Source organism: Trichoderma aggressivum, assembly GCF_033847375.1.
Source record: "Trichoderma aggressivum f. europaeum strain CBS 100526 chromosome Unknown scaffold_002, whole genome shotgun sequence".
Classification (NCBI taxonomy): Eukaryota; Fungi; Ascomycota; class Sordariomycetes; order Hypocreales; family Hypocreaceae; genus Trichoderma; species Trichoderma aggressivum.
Genome location: NW_026946368.1, coordinates 387,966 through 405,108, shown reverse-complemented (window position 1 = coordinate 405,108; position 17,143 = coordinate 387,966). Strand labels below are relative to the sequence as shown.

The window sequence follows — 17,143 nt, the reverse complement described above, 5'->3', positions numbered from 1 at the left end:
GTAATTCAACAAAACTTGGGTATAGATCAATATTTTTAGACTTGCGGACACCAAAAACACATATATCGGAGTGCTTTTCATCCCTTTACGGCTCCAAAACTTGTAATATGCTCCCTACGAGATGCAAACTGCCCGTTACCAAGACTTTCTTCCTCGACTCATCTTGTCCTCGAGCCAGCCTCCTAGCCTCTGCCACCGCGTCAAGGGTGTTGTCAAATATCTTGACATCACACCCAGGAACCAAATTGCGCATCTTGTCCGCCGCCTGCTCCTGTACAAGCACATCCCTCTCCTCCCCATCAGCCGGTTTCGCAAGCTCGTTCCTTGTAAACAACGCATGTTGAAACACATCTTCTCTACCCGCCTCTCTCTTGGCCGTTTCCACGAAACCCCCCAAGAGCTGCGTAATGTTTCTCTCCTGCTGGTTGAATATCAATATCAAGGATTCGTCAGAGCCCAAATGGCTCTGAACCGACCACTTGGCCACCTCTTCCAAGCTATCCTTGGTATGTGCCCCGTCCAAAAGCCACTCAGCTCCCCCGTCATTGACAACCTCGCATCTCCCCCTAAGTTTCGCTTCCTGCAGGCCCTCAACCATCTTCTGCGGAATATCTTCCAGCTTGCCTTGCCCCATGCCGAGATGCTCTCGCACTGCCATGACAGCAAGTGCCTGATTCCTCTTCTGAAAATCTCCCTTCAATATCCCACTCACACCACCCCATCGTTCAACATCATCATCCTCAACCTCCACCAGCTCCGCATTCTTCTCCGCTGTTCTTTTGCGTAGCACATCCATCACGCCCGGCTGATCCCGCAGCTTCATCGTAAACCCCTTGACTCCGGGCTTCAATATCCCAGCCTTGTGCCATGCAATCTTCTCCACCGTGTCTCCCAACATGGCCACATGGTCAATCCCCAGCTGCGTCACAACCGCCGCCGAAACAGCCTCCGCAGGCAGCACATTCGTAGAATCGTACTCGCCCCCAATGCCGCACTCGATAACCACATCCTCAATCCCCTGTTTCAAGAAAACATGCCACGCAACAATCGTCAAGAACCGAAAGTAAAACGGCTTCGACGCCGCCCCCTCCGCGTCGACAGCCGCCATGCCATCCTTCACAGCAGCCTCCGTAAGCCGATCCCAGATCTCAAAGAAGGCAGCAGTAAACACATCTCGAGAGACGGCAACGCCGTTGATCGCAATGCGCTCCCTGACGTTGACGAGATGCGGACTCGTGTACGTCCCCACGGTCCGATACTTTGCCAGCATGTCCGTCGCGTACGCACAGGTAGAGCCCTTCCCCTTTGTCCCAGCAACGTGGATATGCCTCATGCGAGCGAGATCCTGCGGCGTGTAGCCGGCGCGGCGGAGCCATGCCATCATCTCTGGGATGGCGGCCGCATTGAGATCCTGCGGCGTCTTTTTCTCTGGGATGACGACCTCATTGAGATCCTGCGACGTCTTTTTCTCTGGGATGACGACCTCATCGAGATCCTGCGACGTCTTTTTCTCCGGCGCCTCAAAGAGGCTTGTGATGATGCGGTTCGACTGCAGCAGGGCGAGCTTCTCGAGGGCGTCCTCGTAGCCTCGAGCCATTGTGCTAAAGGACTGAGCTGATGCTCTGAAGGGGCGATTTATAGGTGATGGGATGAGTGAAGCCACTGGGAAGCGCGCTTTGAGAGCAAACCTGGTGCTCATATTCCAGGTGCGCAAAGGATGGATGAGGAGAATTGGAGGGCGAGGGCGTTACATTATCTCATGTTTTCCGCATTGAAGCCATTGATATTGGCAGAGGTGTAAAGGCTGATGTAATGATGAAGATGTGTTGTGCTGGTCTCAGTTGGCTGGCTGATATCACATGGACAAGAGGCACTGTAGCCACGTGGTGGGGCAGAATGCTGCTGAGAAAACCGCACCGAATGGGTAGAATTGAATATGCTTCAATATCACTTGAACAAATAGATGAATAATAATCACATGGCAGATTTCTTCGAAACAGCACGAATTCACATTTTTAAACTTATACTTGTAGTATCTATCGATAAACTATACACGGGCCGGAAGCCCTCTACTTTTCTTTTCCCTCTCTGATCAATATACAGAACCAAGAAATCCTCAATAATTTTTTAATCCACCCTCAAGCTCTGTAGTCGAGCCTCTGCAGCAATGACCTGTTCAAGCGATGTTAGTAAAAGATTCTCTCACATGGTGACATTTGTATCAAGGAAAGGGAACCGTCATATATACTCACATCAAGTGCCTGCTGAACCTCAAGAACCTTGCGGGCCTCAGACAGCCAATCCTTACTCAACGTCTTTGCCCAACCCTGCAGGCCAGTCATCTCTCTGGTTGCGGCATCTAGGTCGCCCTCCTCTAGGTATGTCTGTGTACGGGTCAGGATGCTCTCGACGTCGTCTCCTTCGGCGAGACCCTGCTTCTTGAACATGACGTGGCTGAGAACCCAGCTGGAGGCGTGGCTGGCAACACCAGCATCATCAGGAAGCAGAGACGCTTTCCGCACCTCGCTGGCGACACGGCGGAATCGGTCAATCAGCTGAGACGAGGTGGAGATGCCGCGCTGGTACGCCGAAGGGGTGATTGAGGCAATGGCGGCGTCGACGACGGCGTCATCAGAGGCAATCTCCTTGAGCGCAACAAGCTCTCGGATGAATGGTCGGGGGTGTTGGCCATCCTCGAGGCTGGCGCGGACAGCCTCAACGGCCACGTGAAGCTGCTGCGTCTTGAGGTTGGAGTCAACAACCTGATTCCAGCCAAGGGTGAGCTTCTCCAGCTGTGACACAGCCGTCGTGAGATCGTTGAGCTTGCCAATGCGGCTCTCACGCTCCTGCTCGACGCGGGCCTCAACCTCCTTGAGGAAATCCTTCTTCAGGGCAATGGCCTGCTCCAGCAGTTGGTTGTGGAGCTTGTCCTCGCTGAGCTTCTGCTCGCGCTCCAGCAAAAGCTTAACCCGCTCGTCGTAGCTCTCGCGAACAGTCTTCATCTGCTCCTCAAACTCTTGACGCCAGGCAACCTCTTGCTGAGCCATGGTGCCCTCAACTCGTCGGATAAGATCGGAGGCAGCGGTGTCGAACTCAGCAACAGTGGATCGGACATCTGCAGCGGCCTTCTTCTCAGCCTCGCTCTTGAGGTCCCTCAAGCGGCCGCCAATCCTCAGCACCTCGTTCTTGGCCTTGTCGATGGTCGAAGAGTACTTGCCATGCGCACCGTCGGCGTTGATGACCAGAATGAGATCATTCAACATGTGGACGAGGTCTCGAACAATGGGCTCCTTGGCATCAGGCAGGGTCATCAGGTCAATGGATCTCAGGGGCTTAGCAGCAGGCTTATCCTTGGACTCGGTCGCCTTTGCCTTTGAAGAGAACGTCTTTGGCTGTTCCTCCGGAGTGGTCTTCTCGACAGGCTTGGCAGCAACGGCAGTCTTGGGCTCTGATGCAGTAGGCTTGGCCGGCCCTTCAGGCTTGCTCTCAGTCGGCTTCACGCCGGCCTTCTTGGCAGCAGGAGAGGCGCTTGTACGGCGCTCAGAAGGCTCCGTCTTGTCCGCCACCCTCCAGGAAGCACCGCTCTGGGCAGGAATTCTGATCTTCTCGCCACCATCGGTGTGTCTGGGACCTCCAAGGCCAGCACTGGGGAATCGCTTCTTGAACTCCAGCTCCTCCAGGTAGAGAACAGCCTGCTCGCCAAAGGGAATGTACTCGGTGAAAAAATCGTGGAAGTTGTCGTTGATGCGCGAGTACCAAACTCCTCCGCCAAAGCCGGCCGCACCAAACACCATCAAAGTGAAGATGAAGTTGCGCAGCCTCCTGAAAAAGCCCTTCTTCTTGGGCGGCGGCGGGCTGGGCTTGATCTTTGCGCTCTGGCTGGCGGCGACTGGTGGAGGGGGAGGCGGCGTGGGAGGAATCTCTGCCGCCGTCACCGTCGTGTCGACAATCGGCTGGGCGGGAGGCGGAGGCGTGCGTTCAGAGCTCTGGGTCTCGGACGTGGGCAGGACCGGCGGCGTTTTCTGGTCGGCATAGAATCTCTAGATGGCAGCAGAGCAGCTTCCGGTCAGTCGCAAAATTTCCCCTCGGGGGGCCCGCGATTTTGTGATTGTGCACGCCACCTACCTTGGCCAGAGGCGCCCGTCGCGACGCGGCAACAGACCATTGGCGCCCGGCGGCTGCCGCGATGGGCTTGCCGCCTAGCAATCTCGCCGACCGAAGCGATGATCGCAACATTTGGAAATGCAATCGCGTGGATGGTGGTTGGATCTGGGTGTCGAGCCCAAAAGTTGGCCCATGAACAATAAACGCTCAGGGCAAAAGTTCGGCTAATGCGAGCTCCAGATTGCCGGCAGGAACCGGATCCGTGACGCAACGCCAAGGTCATGCCAGTAACCGGTTTGGCTGTGGATATACATTCGGTCGTTGGAATCAGTTATAAGAGGAATCATGCAATATTGTACAATACGATGATTTTTTTGTTATTTTTTTTTTTTTTTGATGAGGTGAACTGAACATATTCTTTGCATCACATATGCTACTGCTGGATTCGATACGGCGATCCACTCGCTCGTACGAGTGACTGACTCCCCCCGGCTCATGCGGAGCGTCTCACCAACCATCTCACAAGATGCATCTAAAGAAATTATAGTACGGGCCATAGTCTAATCAAAGCAGCAATCTATTAGACGCTCAGTCAGATTCACCGAAGGACGGAATACACATCGTTCCCGTATCTCATAATTCCTCCACCAGGCATCCTGTAGCTCAGAATAAGCCCATCTGCGAGAGAATCTACCTTGGAAGTCCCCATGCACATCCCGGTGCATCAAGACGAGCACAAAAATATCAAAGGTGCATATTAAAAAAGAAGAAAAAAAGAGGAAAATAAAATAAAATAAAAAGAGGACCAAAAACATAAATCGTCGGCCAATAACCCTCCAAACCCAAGACTCCGAGAAATATACGACGCAAGCCCAAAGGCTTTGAATCACTGCTGTCAGTCTATCCCGGCCTGAACCTGAATGATCCACCCCCATGGATGCATTGCAGGACGTAGGTACATAGGCATATCATTAGACGTCCCGCCGCAACCTCTTATCATGTGTTGTCTAGCAGCTGCATGGTCCGTTGACATTAGTGTTGGAATTCTCCGGCGCGAGGCTGACGCCGGGGCGCTGTCCGGGTCGAGCGTGTCTGGGCCCGGCTTGGTCCAAGGGTAGCTTCTTCGCAATGGCGGTGAATAGCTCTCGCACGTTCTCAGCGGTCTTGGCAGACGTCTCGAAGAAGAGGAGGCCGGCCTCGCGGGCATAGGCCTCGGCATCTGCACTGGGGATGGCTCGCTTATCGGGCTGCTCAGTGACCAAATCGAGCTTGTTACCGGCAAGGGCAATGATGATGTTCTCGTTGGCTTGGCGCTGGAGTTCCTTTACCCACGCCTTGGCCTTATCTAGTGAAGCCTGCATCTCTTATCAATAACCATGTTCGTTGTGCAACCCCGAGTTTCAACGTACGGATTGCGTAATGTCGTATACGACGACGGCACAGTTGGCATTTCGGTAGTACATGGGAGCAAGCGACTTGTATCGCTCCTGGCCAGCGGTATCCCAGATCTCGAACTTGACCGTCGTGTTCTCATCGAGAGAGATGGTCTGAGTGAGGAAAGCCGCTCCAATGGTGGATTCTCGGAAAGAGTCGAATTGATCCTGACGACTTCATTAGCAGGGCGGTTCAGAGGCCTCCCAGACACTGCATGCAACCTACCTTGACAAAACGAAGGACTATTGAACTCTGTGAGAAGATGTTAGCCCTTTACTTCCTCTTCCTTCTTCTTCTCCTCCTCCTCCACTCAACGTAGAGAGCCAAAGGGTTGCAAGTTCACCTTTCCAACGGCAGATTCGCCTGTCGCAAAGCAGCCATGTTAGCACACACATCAACAACACCTCGACCATCCGACTGTCGAAAACGCACCCAAAAGAACTAGCTTGAACTGCGCGAAGCGAGTGTTGAGGCCTGGTCGACCAGCGGGAGGTGCGCGAGCGGCCATTTTCAAGGTTTGTTGATTTACTGCACTCTGCCGAAAAGTGTTGAGCTGGGTGGCGGGAATGCGGGCGCAACAACGTCCGAGAGCGTCGGATTCTATGGAATTCGGTCGAGCGTCGTAGAGAAGCAGCGGAGAGATGGCAAAAGGGCAACGGGCCGTTGGTGATGGGCGGCGTAGCGGATGGTATCAAAGACCGGACAAAGAGTTGAAAGTGCCTGGAAATGAAGGTTGGATGCGGCGAATACCAGAGACGGGCGGTACACGTCAGGCTAGAGAGGCGGGTCAGATGCCACTTTGCCTTAGGTAAGCCAAGGCTGCCGTAAAAAACTTGGACTCAGGTGGCTTTTCCAAGGATAAGGGTCAAATGGCTTCTGTGGAACAGCCCATGTTAATGGTTTTTAGCCTGATGCTGTCCCTGTCCGACCGCCGGCGGATGATGCTCTGGCTGGTGTTTTTTCTGCCGTTTACGAGATGCAATAATTGATCCAAAATTCTACAGTGAATGAAGTCGTTAAAAAAATCATTGAAATTGGGCCCACGAAAAGCAAAGTGCTGATCTCATACCCTAAAGCCACCTCTCAAAACTCGAGGCCGACAGCTACAGGACGCTACTGTAGGCTCTGCACAAAGCACCGCCCACGACTAAATCATCGACATAGCGTTAAAGTAAAGCAACATGTGATGTCTTAATCTGAATTCGTTACATTAACACATCTATGTGGATATATGCCACCCATATACTTATAATATATATTTATTTATACTCTTAGTCTTGTCCCCCATCGCCACCAAAATGCCAACAAGTCGTTCTTTCGCCTGTTCCGTCTTTTTATTACTCAGTGGAATAGAACCGCCCCAAACTCCATACCCAGGGAATACTACCAGCGCCATATCATGAACCCATGAACCCATTATAAGCCAATGTCTAAATCGGCGCAATCAAGCCAAAGCAGATTGCAATCGAGGGAGGAAATGTACAAAAGAAAATCATCAAATCACCCATAGGAAGGCAAGTACTATGGGAAAGCCAGCTGTGCCAGAGCCTGTTGCTGCCGCTCCTGTTCCAAGCGGGCATCCTCAATGTCTTGGATGATCTTCTTTTGCTCATTCTCAGAATATTTGTCCCAGTTGCTGATATTGTCGTCCCACTTCCTGATGCACTCGGGCACCCAGTTGCAGTCTTCGACCTGGCCATAGGCAGGGTGTTTGTATCGAGGGTGGCGGCTGGGCCAGTTGGACGCGTGGAAGTGATGCTTGACGAGGGCGTTTCGAGCGTTGTGATTGCCAGAGTCGGAATGTCCTTGGCCGGCGCAGAAAGCCTCGACGGTGAGGACGAGGACGCCGCCTATCAACTTGGATTCGTCCATGCTGTGGAAGTTGTCCCAGGTGATCTTGGGTCCCTTGGCCTTGCGGTTCATCTCTTCGAGAATGGCTCTGGTGAAAGCAGATGGCCCAGTGCCGCTGATGACTTGGTCAAAGTCGAGCTGCACTTCACCCAGCGGCACACCTTGGTCTCTGGCGACGCTCTTGAACCACTTCATGATGTTTTCAATCAGACGCATCATGACGGGCTGTTCAGGGCGCGCCGCAAATGTCCACTGGCAGAATGACATGGACTTCTTCCCCAGGATGGGGTGGTCTTTGAAGTCAGGCTGGTCAATCTCAACGCCGACAATCAAGTCAATGTCCTTTTCGTTGTATCGCTCGGGAATAAACCGATGAAAGGGCTTCATGGTTTCGACATCAATGTCTGCGTAAATGCCGCCCTCGGCATACATAATCATATATCGCAAAAGGTCGGCTTTGATGATGGGCAGGTTGATCATTTGGTAGAACTCGACAATATCTGGGCGATCGTAGCCATCTGGACCATACCGATCCTCAATGTACGCCATCTCGTTGGCATCGGTAACAACTTCGTAGCGCATGCCGGGGTTTTTCTCAGTCCACGTCCGCGCCGTCAACAGATCGCGCTCCTCGAAGTGGAGAGGATCGACTTTCCATGTCTGCCAGATCTTTTGCGGGAATGTGCTGCCTGGTACAGGAGGCGGCTTTGGCTGTCGACGGAGGACGTATGCAGGGTTGGGTATCGCTGAGATATAGTCCCAGTTGGCAAAGAAAAAAAAGACGAAGACGGCGCCGAGATAGAAAGCGAGCCACCTTCTCATCTGTGTAGGCACCTTGTTGCGAAAGGGGCTGGCAGAGGACACGAGCCTCGGCGATCCGAGAGGAGAGTTCATCGTAACGTGCTCGTTTCTTGCCTTCTCAAGTATGAGACAAAGAAAATGTTGGAGATGAGGAGAAAATCGAGAGAATGGGAAGCACCGCTTAAAGGATGAGTATCATGCTGTGTACGGCAACAGCCGCAAAAGGAAAAAGAACCAGAAAAAAGAAGTGAAAAAGAAGAGTAGAGGCGCCAATAGCTGGCTAGTGTTCGATTGTTCGAACCAGACCTCTAGTTGGATAACACCAGTCGAGATTTTTTTATTTGAAAAAGCACTCGATGACTGGCGTATCGGTACGTCCACTGAAGGAGTGCAAAGCCGCAAGAAACTCTGAGAATACCTAGGTACGAGAGCTCTCAGGCTTACATAGAAATCTCCCTGTATAGAGGTACCCTGATGGTAAGGTTAAAGAGATAAGGCACTCGTATGCTTTGTTGAGGAGGCTGCTTATACTTTGTCCTGATCGTCAATGCTGCAAGGACTCGTATATCAGTGGAAGGATACTACCCAGAGTAAGCAAACCCGGGGGGAGAAGAGATCGAAAAAGAGCCATCTCGCCCGGCCCATGCACATATTATACTCTGGCCAATATCAAAAGGGCTGTCCGGGCCGTCCATGGGCGCAATTACAACAAAACTCGCCGCTTTGCTCTTCCGAACGCTTCTGCTACCTGCCTGGCATGGATTGAGCCACAGGCCCTACGGAGTCAATGTACATGTACGTACCCAACCCAACCCGCAAGGATGAGCTAGTTGGCTACAGTAGGCGGTTGGATGGCGTGAAGACAGCCGGGGATCCATCACACTCGAGTCTGCACGTACGAACCCACACGGCGGCGGATCCCTGCAAATCTGCCAGGGGACTTTGATGATTACGTTTGGGGCCACAGTGAAGAGACAACGACGTTACTAGAGCCGGACACAGCTTCCAAAAGCGTCCTACGGCAACGGCACAGACAGGTGAGGCCCAGCTTGGGGAACATGGGGAAACAAGGACAAGGCCTGACGAGACCGAGGTGGAGAGAAACGGCGAGACCTGCAATGTCCGCACAAACGGCCATATTCATCGGCATAATACGGACGCCTTCTTTTTTTTTTTTTTTTTGTGTGTACGAGTACTACATACTAAGGCTACATGTGGCTGAAGAGATTGAATATACTCGTACTCTGTGCTACTCCTCCGCAGCTATTATAGATGGAATAGATAGAAGCAAGCCATGATTAACGGTATGTCTTTGTCCTTTCGCAATGGCTCGTGATAGCCCAGCGGAGCCGTTCCGTCAAGTACAGGTACAGATACAGCCAGTACTCTGCAATGTGGAAGAAGATGGAATGCAGCTTACACGTTAGCGGTGTTTTGAACCAGGCACCTGGTTGAAGCCGAAAGTATTTCTCTCTTCTAAGCTGAGACGGCGCGCGGGTAAGGCCCGACACCGGCAGCAATGTTCTTGCACTTTGTACATGTACTTTTGCAGTCCCCAAGGTTCCGCGGCGTTGAACATTGTCACAATGGAGGAGAAGCAGGATTTTTCATTCATCAATTGCACTCAATTACTCGTCTAGGTAACTGTCTTATCTATAGCATTGCATCAGCTCATCATTGTTGCTTCTTCGAGTTCCAACCACTCCTCGGGGTGGCTGGCACAAAGAAAAAGCCTCCAGTTCCAGAACCGAAGCTTACGAGTTACACGGACGGACAATTAGCACATACAAGTACATGTACTTGTCTTCCGGGCAACACAAGACAGTCGCGTTAAATTCGAAATCTACTCATAAGCCCAGCTGAATATTGCATCTTGGGGTGTCCGATGCGCCGATCAGCCACACACACACTTGTCAGGTCCCCGAACGAACTGGCTCGTATGCAGAGGATTCCCAGTCGATGCATTTTTTTTGGTGAGGGGCGCCCACCAGCACAGTAGGAGTACATGTAGCAGCTCATGTCCCCATGCAAGCCACAGAGACAGGGGGTTTGCCGTCCAATCCACAGTCGAGGGCCTTCTTGGTTTGGCCCTTGTCTACGGAGTACAGTATGCGTCTGCGCTCTTCCTTACGAGTTACCTTGGCAATTAATTGGCTTGGATATCGTTCCTTTGGGAGGCGTTTTTGGAGGCGTCGTGCGGAGTAAGATGGTGTGGCCATGTACTTGTACTCTCGGCTTTTCTCCCACTTACACGAGGGCCGTGGCCAAAAATAACGTTTCATGTGATAATGGAACAACCAGAAAATAACAGGTTCTTGCGCTGCTCGTCCACGGCATTGGGCATATCATATCCCGGAACAGCGCTTGATGGGGCCCTCAATTCATTCTCTCCCCCCGACCCATGCGTCATTGCGTGTCTAGCCTTGGCCTCTTTTGGCAGTCTTCGCACCACCATCACCCTGGCATTCTGGGTCCCTCCTCGGCATCGACACCAGCTGGTCCTCGATATCCATCTCATCGACCTTCTCTCGGGTGATACCGTCAGCCGCAACTGCAAGTCTCTCGTCTTAGTCGACCTATAGTCCCCGTAACCCCGCGTCCATCCTTCGCCTCCGCATTGCTTCTGACCTCGGGACGTCCTTTATCATCTGCCTCTTGCTTCTGATTTTCGGCTTGTGAAAGCTGGGGAAGCGTCTTTTGCCGGTGGGACTCTGGCCGCCTGTCAGTCACTCTGATTCCAGATTCCCGAGTACGACGTGTTGTCCGTGACCGCTCGAAGATCGGATCGATCCTGGGGTTGCCGTCTGGGGAAGCGTGGTGGTCCTTGTCAAGCAATACGAACCAAGTACACGTACGGCACGGCCGGCATTGTCCAGCTCTTGCTCCGTGCAAGGCTTGCGAGATTGAAGTCGGGGATAGTTCCGGCATCTCTTCTCCCTGCGACTGCTTCTCTCTCCCTCTACTGGTTTGACGCTGTTCACATCATGATTACCAAGGCCAACATGGCACAAGTAAGCATCCTTAACACCAGCAAAGACTGGGAAGAGATTCATTCTGAATCCGACTACGACCCGGAGCTGGCCAAGGAAGCAAACGGTTATATGTGGAGGGCAGCCAGCTATCTTCCCAAGCACAAGCGAGTCCTGAACCGCATTGTCAACACTCTCTATCAACTGCCCAGCATCTTTCAAGTGGCTGATAAACTACGGCCAACATCGTACCTAGATGGCCTTCGAGGCTTCGCGGCCTTTCTCGTGTACTGGCACCACCACGAGCTGTGGGCTCACGGTTGGGAAAAGCAAAATCCCATTTTCGAAAATGGCTTTGGCTACGACGGCAAATACCACATGATCGCGCTCCCCTTTATACGCAACTTTTTCACAGGCGGGCACTATGCCGTCTCGACTTTCTTCGTCATATCCGGCTATGTCCTCTCCCTGAAGCCGTTGACCCTCATGCAAGCCGGCGAGTTTACAAAGCTGGGAGACAATATTGCATCGGCCTTTTTCAGGCGGTGGCCACGACTCTACCTCCCCATCATTGCGGTCGTCCTTGCGTTCATCACGATGTGGCACATGCTTGGCATTTGGGTCAATGGACAGACCATGGCGGGAAGCTGGACAGAGGAACTTTGGACCTTTTACGTCGATTTCAAGAACTTCAGCTTCGTCTTCAAGGAGGGAGATTTATGGCTCAAGTACAACGTCCACTTGTGGTCCATCCCAGTCGAGTTTAAAGGCTCCATGGTCATCTACGCGTGCCATCTAGCCCTTTCGAGGTGCTCCAAGGCCGCACGGCTCTGGTGCGAAGCCTCTCTGATCTTCTATTTCATGTTCATCACAGACGGCTGGTACTGTGCCCTGTTCTGCACGGGCATGCTACTGTGCGACCTCGACTTGTTGGCTAAAAAGGGCGAGCTCCCGCTCTTCTTGCTTCGCCTGGAGCCGATCAAAGACTTCATCTACTACCACCTACTCGTCTTCAGCCTCTACTTGGGCGGCATCCCCTCCGAAACCGCAGACGTCCGGGACATGGCAAAGAGCCGCGGCTGGTACTACCTGTCCTTGCTCAAGCCCCAGGCGGTGTTTGACTACAAGTGGTTCTACCTCTGGCTGGCCTCAGGCTGGCTCGTCGCCGTCATCCCGCGCATTTGCTGGCTAAAGAGATTCTTCGAGACCAAGTTTTGCCAGTATCTCGGCCGCGTCTCATTTGCGCTGTACATTGTCCACGGCCCCGTGCTGTGCACACTCGGGGATCGGCTGTACATGGCCGTGGGCTTCAAGGGAAACGACCACGCGCAACACATCCCGCACTGGATGAACAAGATTCCCCTGCCAAAGTCTGGCCCGCTGGGGCTGGAGGTTGCCTTTCTCGTCCCCCAGTTGATTTTACTGCCCCTGACTCTAGCGCTGGCCGACGGTGTGACGAGATGGGTGGACACACCGAGTGTCAAGTTTGCCTCGTGGCTGTACCGCAGCACGCTGGGCGGTCCTTCTACGGAGCCGGTGCTGGCGAAGCAGGCCAGGGCGTGATTCAGATTACATACATTTATTAATGTTGGCGGTCATGTTGATGGGTTGGGGATATTTCATTTCGGTGTACTTACTTAGAGGGATTACTACATGTACATGATTTGGCGCAAAGGGGGGAAACATTCAACGGAATACTCACTGCAGGTACTCGTACTGTACCTACATGTAACTTACATGGAGATGCCGGCGCTTGCACATTCCCACTAACTGATAGGAGTGTTTGCAAGGGGCAATGGAACTCCAACTTGGAATTAAACAAGGACTAATGTCACCAACGGTTTTCACTTTAATTAAGTGCCATCTCTTTCCCCCCATCCCCCACGTAAAATAAATTCGAGTTCTTTTTTTTTACACCTTCCCTCCTGCCTCTACGCGACTTCTACGCCGTTGCTACTCTTGGATTAGCAAGTGGTTTGGTCGTGGAGCCGTCCAATCTCCTGATTCATTGTAAAAGTCGGTTCATGTCGTTGGTTGTGTACAGGTAAGCTGAGGTGTGAGAAAATACCTAGAAATTCAAAAGGTATAGGTACATGCTGACGGTTGGTTGTTGGTCCTCGGCGGATGTGGCTGCACCTTAAAAAATTGGCTTTCTAGGCGCTGCCAACACAAGCGATCTCGTCAATCTTTCTTGGCTTGTTTGGCGGCTGGGCTTGTGCCTGGGGAAGTACAGGTACAGGCATGCACGTGCCACAAGCATCAGCCACAGATGAACCTACAGTACAGTCATGAGTGCTGCTGTAACTTGTTGTGATATTCTACAACTTTCATCCATCCAATTGCTCCTGGGATAAGAGCAAACCCTCGTCATCATGGTGTCACCAGCGTTGAATTATCTTCCCTCTTCTTACTGTATCGGTGCTCCCTAATCTCATTCCTCCCGCCTCTCTCCTCCCTCCTTGTCTCTTCCAGACAACCACCAACGGCGAAATATGCCCTCGTTTTGACACCAAAAACCTGCCAACGGCCGTTTCTCCCGAAGCAGCACAAGCGCGGCATTGTGCTCTGCCGATCGCTTTGATCTGCGCAGATTGGTTCGATGCCTGTTCCCTGCTCGCCGCTAATGTGCGGAGGTGCAGCACTAGGGGCCGCCCCTGTTGCCGTACGAGTACAAGTTCAGGTTGTGAGCAAACGTGCTTTCTGTGTGTGCTGCACTTTTGGGGGCGAGAAGAAAAAAAATAGAGCGAACTTGCGTCTTCCCTCGGCTTGTGCCTGTTTTTTGCATATGACAATGTCTGTTCTCTGCCTCTTCCAGCCTCGTTCCCGCCGGCTGCCAAGTCTTTGAGTTGCGGGGTAGCGCTGGTCTTCGTTTTCGTTGATGATTCTGATTCCGTCTTGTGGTTTCTAGACTAAACTGATGGTCTTGTTTCCTTTCCCCGTCTCGCCTGACCAAAGTGTCTCAGAGTTGGCAGCGGTGCTGTACTGTACGAGTACAGGCCCTTGTCGTGGTATATTAGCGGCCACACGGTGAGGTTACATTCGCAATCAAGGCATCTGCTTGCCGGGCTTCCTGGTCAACTCCATGGCAAGGCCCGATTGAGGCCACTGTGCTCCATCAAAGGGCCATGGGTCGTGTCCACTGCGAATGCACGGCTGTCCATCTTCATCAAACCCAGCTCGCTTAGGGATCCATTGATGCTTGCCAACACTAACAGTATTGGTGGTTAATACCTCTAGCTATTACAGAATATGGCACTTTCTTCCACTGGCACAACTGGATATCACAGTACTCGTATTTGCCCGAGTTGGTGTTGAGTGACATTAGGGGAAAAAAGAAGAATCTAGTGATGCGTTTTGCTGCCGGCAGCGTGTGCTAGCCCTGGCTCTTACATCATTGCCCTTGACCTTTGCGACTCGAAACTCCATACAGACGCATGTTAGCCACATGAATTCCCATTGACGGTGCCGCATGGCTGCGAATAGCGACTATCAGTGTGTCATTGCCCTCCACTAGGCTCTTGTTCGCCTCTCGCCTTCTCACCGCCGTATTTCGGACCATGACAAGGGACAGTTGAGCCCTGTAACTAAATCTTTTCCATCGCCGTCCAACCGGGCCTGACCTACTGGGCCGTACTATCTCGTCATTTTGCCATCTGCTCCAGCATCACATCACCGTACCCGGCCCGCTGCAGAATCTGAATCGACATTGATCTATAGAGCGTTGCCTAATTAGTCTCTAACTGGTATCGCCGGTACTCTCTATCAAGGTATGGTACTCGTGTTACACTCGGTATTCATGCTGTGGTAGCATCAGCTGCTTGCATCTCCAGCCTCACATCAAGCGTCTTATCTAATTGCGCATTTCGCATAGCACTTACATACTCTTTAACACCATCACAACACCAACTACGGCACTTGTCCAAGTGGTGATAACCACTACCATCAAGAGGTACTACCTCTTAATCACCGTGTTACGAGTTGGCGTTTCCGCTACCATTTGAGTGGTAACGTCAAAGGATCGCCAGCTTACCTATATCCTAGGGGCTTGCCATAGCTCCCCCACGCGCAAGCCACGAGGTCCGAGTTTATCTCTCACCATCTTTTAAGCTTCCATGGCCTAAAGTCTTTCTTTCGTATTCTGTGCAGTGCAAGCAGTCATACAAAGAGTATATGCGTATTTCTTGGTCGAACCGGGTGAGGAACTTGACCCTTGTCGCCAGACTCTGACCACATCCTAAAACATACATCCATTGAGCTCACGTCATATCATCCACATATCTTCCGAGTATAGCTACAAGGGTTTCACAATGTTCATCAGAGATATCAAGCGCCTGCTGTTCTTGACAGTGCCTATCATCATTCTTCTCTACACAATCATCACCTTTTATACGCAGTCCAAAGCAACCGAATGGATTCCGCCCATCATAGACAAATTCAATGCGGACCATGGGGGAGGCAATGGAGACTCAAATCATGAACAGGAGGCCCAGGCTCCAATAGGCCTTGGAAAGCCAGAATCATTCGAGGCTCCAGCGGCAAATGCTCCGCCGTCGCATCTCCCCTTGAGCAATAGCTCTGTCCCCCCCAATATTCAGGTTACCCACCAGGAAATCTTCTCAATCACTACCATGGACAAAAAGTACTTTGCCGTTGACTTTGGCGAAGGGCACAGGGGGATGAACCCCAACATCATTCCTCACCCTACGCTGGCAGATACATGGATCGTGGTAGCACAGCTGGCACGGGGAGCAGATGAACAAAGCGTTTACTTCACAGAACTCGTGTGTCATGCTGCTTTCACGGGTAAGGTCTTGCGGTGCATTGAGCCTCCGACAGCACTTCCCGTTCGGCCAACAGAAGGCGGGAAATGTAAAGGCAAATTAGATTTCTTCTCCGCCAACGTCGGCCCTCACGATGCCCGCGTCCTTTACGGGCCGGAATCTCCGTATATTGTTTACGGTTCGAATTCCCAGTTCACCTGCTTTGGCCAGTTTATTCAGGACTTTCGCGAACTTGTGGAGTGGACCGGTCAGTGGGGTGGCTCAAAGGCTTTCCTCAGGGGCACAGAGTTGCAGCGACCTCTGCCATGGAACGCCGTGGAGAAGAACTGGTTCCCCTTCTGGGATCCCCTCGGCCAGATGTATGTTCACCACGATGTCGCGCCGAAACGAGTCTTTGCTCGAGTCGAATCAGATGGCTCTGTCAGTGCCAACCTGGCATTGCTCACTGAAGAAGAAGACAACAAGTGTCTGGAGAGATATTTGCCCAAAACAATATCCGAGAACGAATCAGTCCATCAAGCAAGTAATTCGCTCAAGGTCACCATGTGCAAGCGGACAGACGCAATTTGCATTGCCGACAAGTCCAACACCTTCATCTTCACCATCTGGCAGCACAAGTCTTTTTACAACTGGCACGCAGTCTACGAGCCGTACGTTATGCTTTTCCAGGAGCATGCGCCCTTTGCCATCCATGCCATGTCGAAGCGGCCAATCTGGATCCACGGCCGCCAGCAGTACCCGGATCGCCTTACTTCGGAGATGATTTACGTTACGTCGATTGCTTGGAAGAGCCCTCTTTTAAAATACCACGGATACCTAGATGACGAGCTTTTCATTGGGTTTGGCATTGAGGATAAGGCGTCTGGAGCTATTGACATTACCGCGGAGGTGTTGTTGGCGGGACTTGGACTCTGCACTGAGGCATAAGGCAAAGAAACTTGGGCACAGTATACCCACCAAGGTGCCTTTATTTCGATAATTTCTCTTTTTTATTCTAATTTCATGTCTTGGTAGATGTTACTGTTGTTATTCTTACATTGAACGTTATAAAAGGTAGAGAGAGGTTTATGATGATACGACTGCACTATAAATTTAATCAAAGTCAATTCAAGATGCAAGATGCAATCGTCAAGAACCCAATAAATTCTAATCCGAGAACGTATCAAATAGTCGAGCATCCTATCCTTGCCTTCGCCTTATGAT

General features: G+C 51.9%; 6 protein-coding genes across 6 annotated transcripts; 2 read left to right on the top strand and 4 right to left on the bottom strand.

The window, feature by feature from the left end:
* Positions 1-85: 85 nt before the first annotated feature.
* Triagg1_926 (uncharacterized protein) lies at positions 86-1,597 on the bottom strand (the record flags this gene model as incomplete). The annotated part of the gene is made up of 1 exon (XM_062902783.1): positions 86-1,597. One exon carries the CDS (start codon positions 1,595-1,597, stop codon positions 86-88), a length of 1,512 nt encoding a protein of 503 aa, XP_062760150.1.
* A 530-nt stretch (positions 1,598-2,127) lies between these two features.
* Positions 2,128-4,236, bottom strand: Triagg1_925 (uncharacterized protein; the record flags this gene model as incomplete). The annotated part of the gene is made up of 3 exons (XM_062902772.1): positions 2,128-2,172; positions 2,253-4,040; positions 4,126-4,236. 3 exons carry the CDS (start codon positions 4,234-4,236, stop codon positions 2,128-2,130), a joined length of 1,944 nt encoding a protein of 647 aa, XP_062760149.1.
* An 875-nt stretch (positions 4,237-5,111) lies between these two features.
* Positions 5,112-6,046, bottom strand: Triagg1_924 (uncharacterized protein; the record flags this gene model as incomplete). Its single annotated transcript, XM_062902761.1, has 5 exons — positions 5,112-5,459; positions 5,514-5,705; positions 5,764-5,790; positions 5,882-5,901; positions 5,971-6,046. The coding sequence occupies 5 exons, from the start codon at positions 6,044-6,046 to the stop codon at positions 5,112-5,114; spliced, it is 663 nt and encodes a 220-aa protein (XP_062760148.1).
* Positions 6,047-7,059: 1,013 nt separating this feature from the next.
* Triagg1_923 (CAZyme family GT32) lies at positions 7,060-8,211 on the bottom strand (the record flags this gene model as incomplete). Its single annotated transcript, XM_062902750.1, has 1 exon — positions 7,060-8,211. One exon carries the CDS (start codon positions 8,209-8,211, stop codon positions 7,060-7,062), a length of 1,152 nt encoding a protein of 383 aa, XP_062760147.1.
* A 2,963-nt stretch (positions 8,212-11,174) lies between these two features.
* On the top strand, positions 11,175-12,722 carry Triagg1_922 (uncharacterized protein; the record flags this gene model as incomplete). The annotated part of the gene is made up of 1 exon (XM_062902739.1): positions 11,175-12,722. One exon carries the CDS (start codon positions 11,175-11,177, stop codon positions 12,720-12,722), a length of 1,548 nt encoding a protein of 515 aa, XP_062760146.1.
* A 2,744-nt stretch (positions 12,723-15,466) lies between these two features.
* Triagg1_921 (uncharacterized protein) lies at positions 15,467-16,867 on the top strand (the record flags this gene model as incomplete). Its single annotated transcript, XM_062902728.1, has 1 exon — positions 15,467-16,867. The coding sequence occupies one exon, from the start codon at positions 15,467-15,469 to the stop codon at positions 16,865-16,867; it is 1,401 nt and encodes a 466-aa protein (XP_062760145.1).
* Positions 16,868-17,143: the final 276 nt, after the last annotated feature.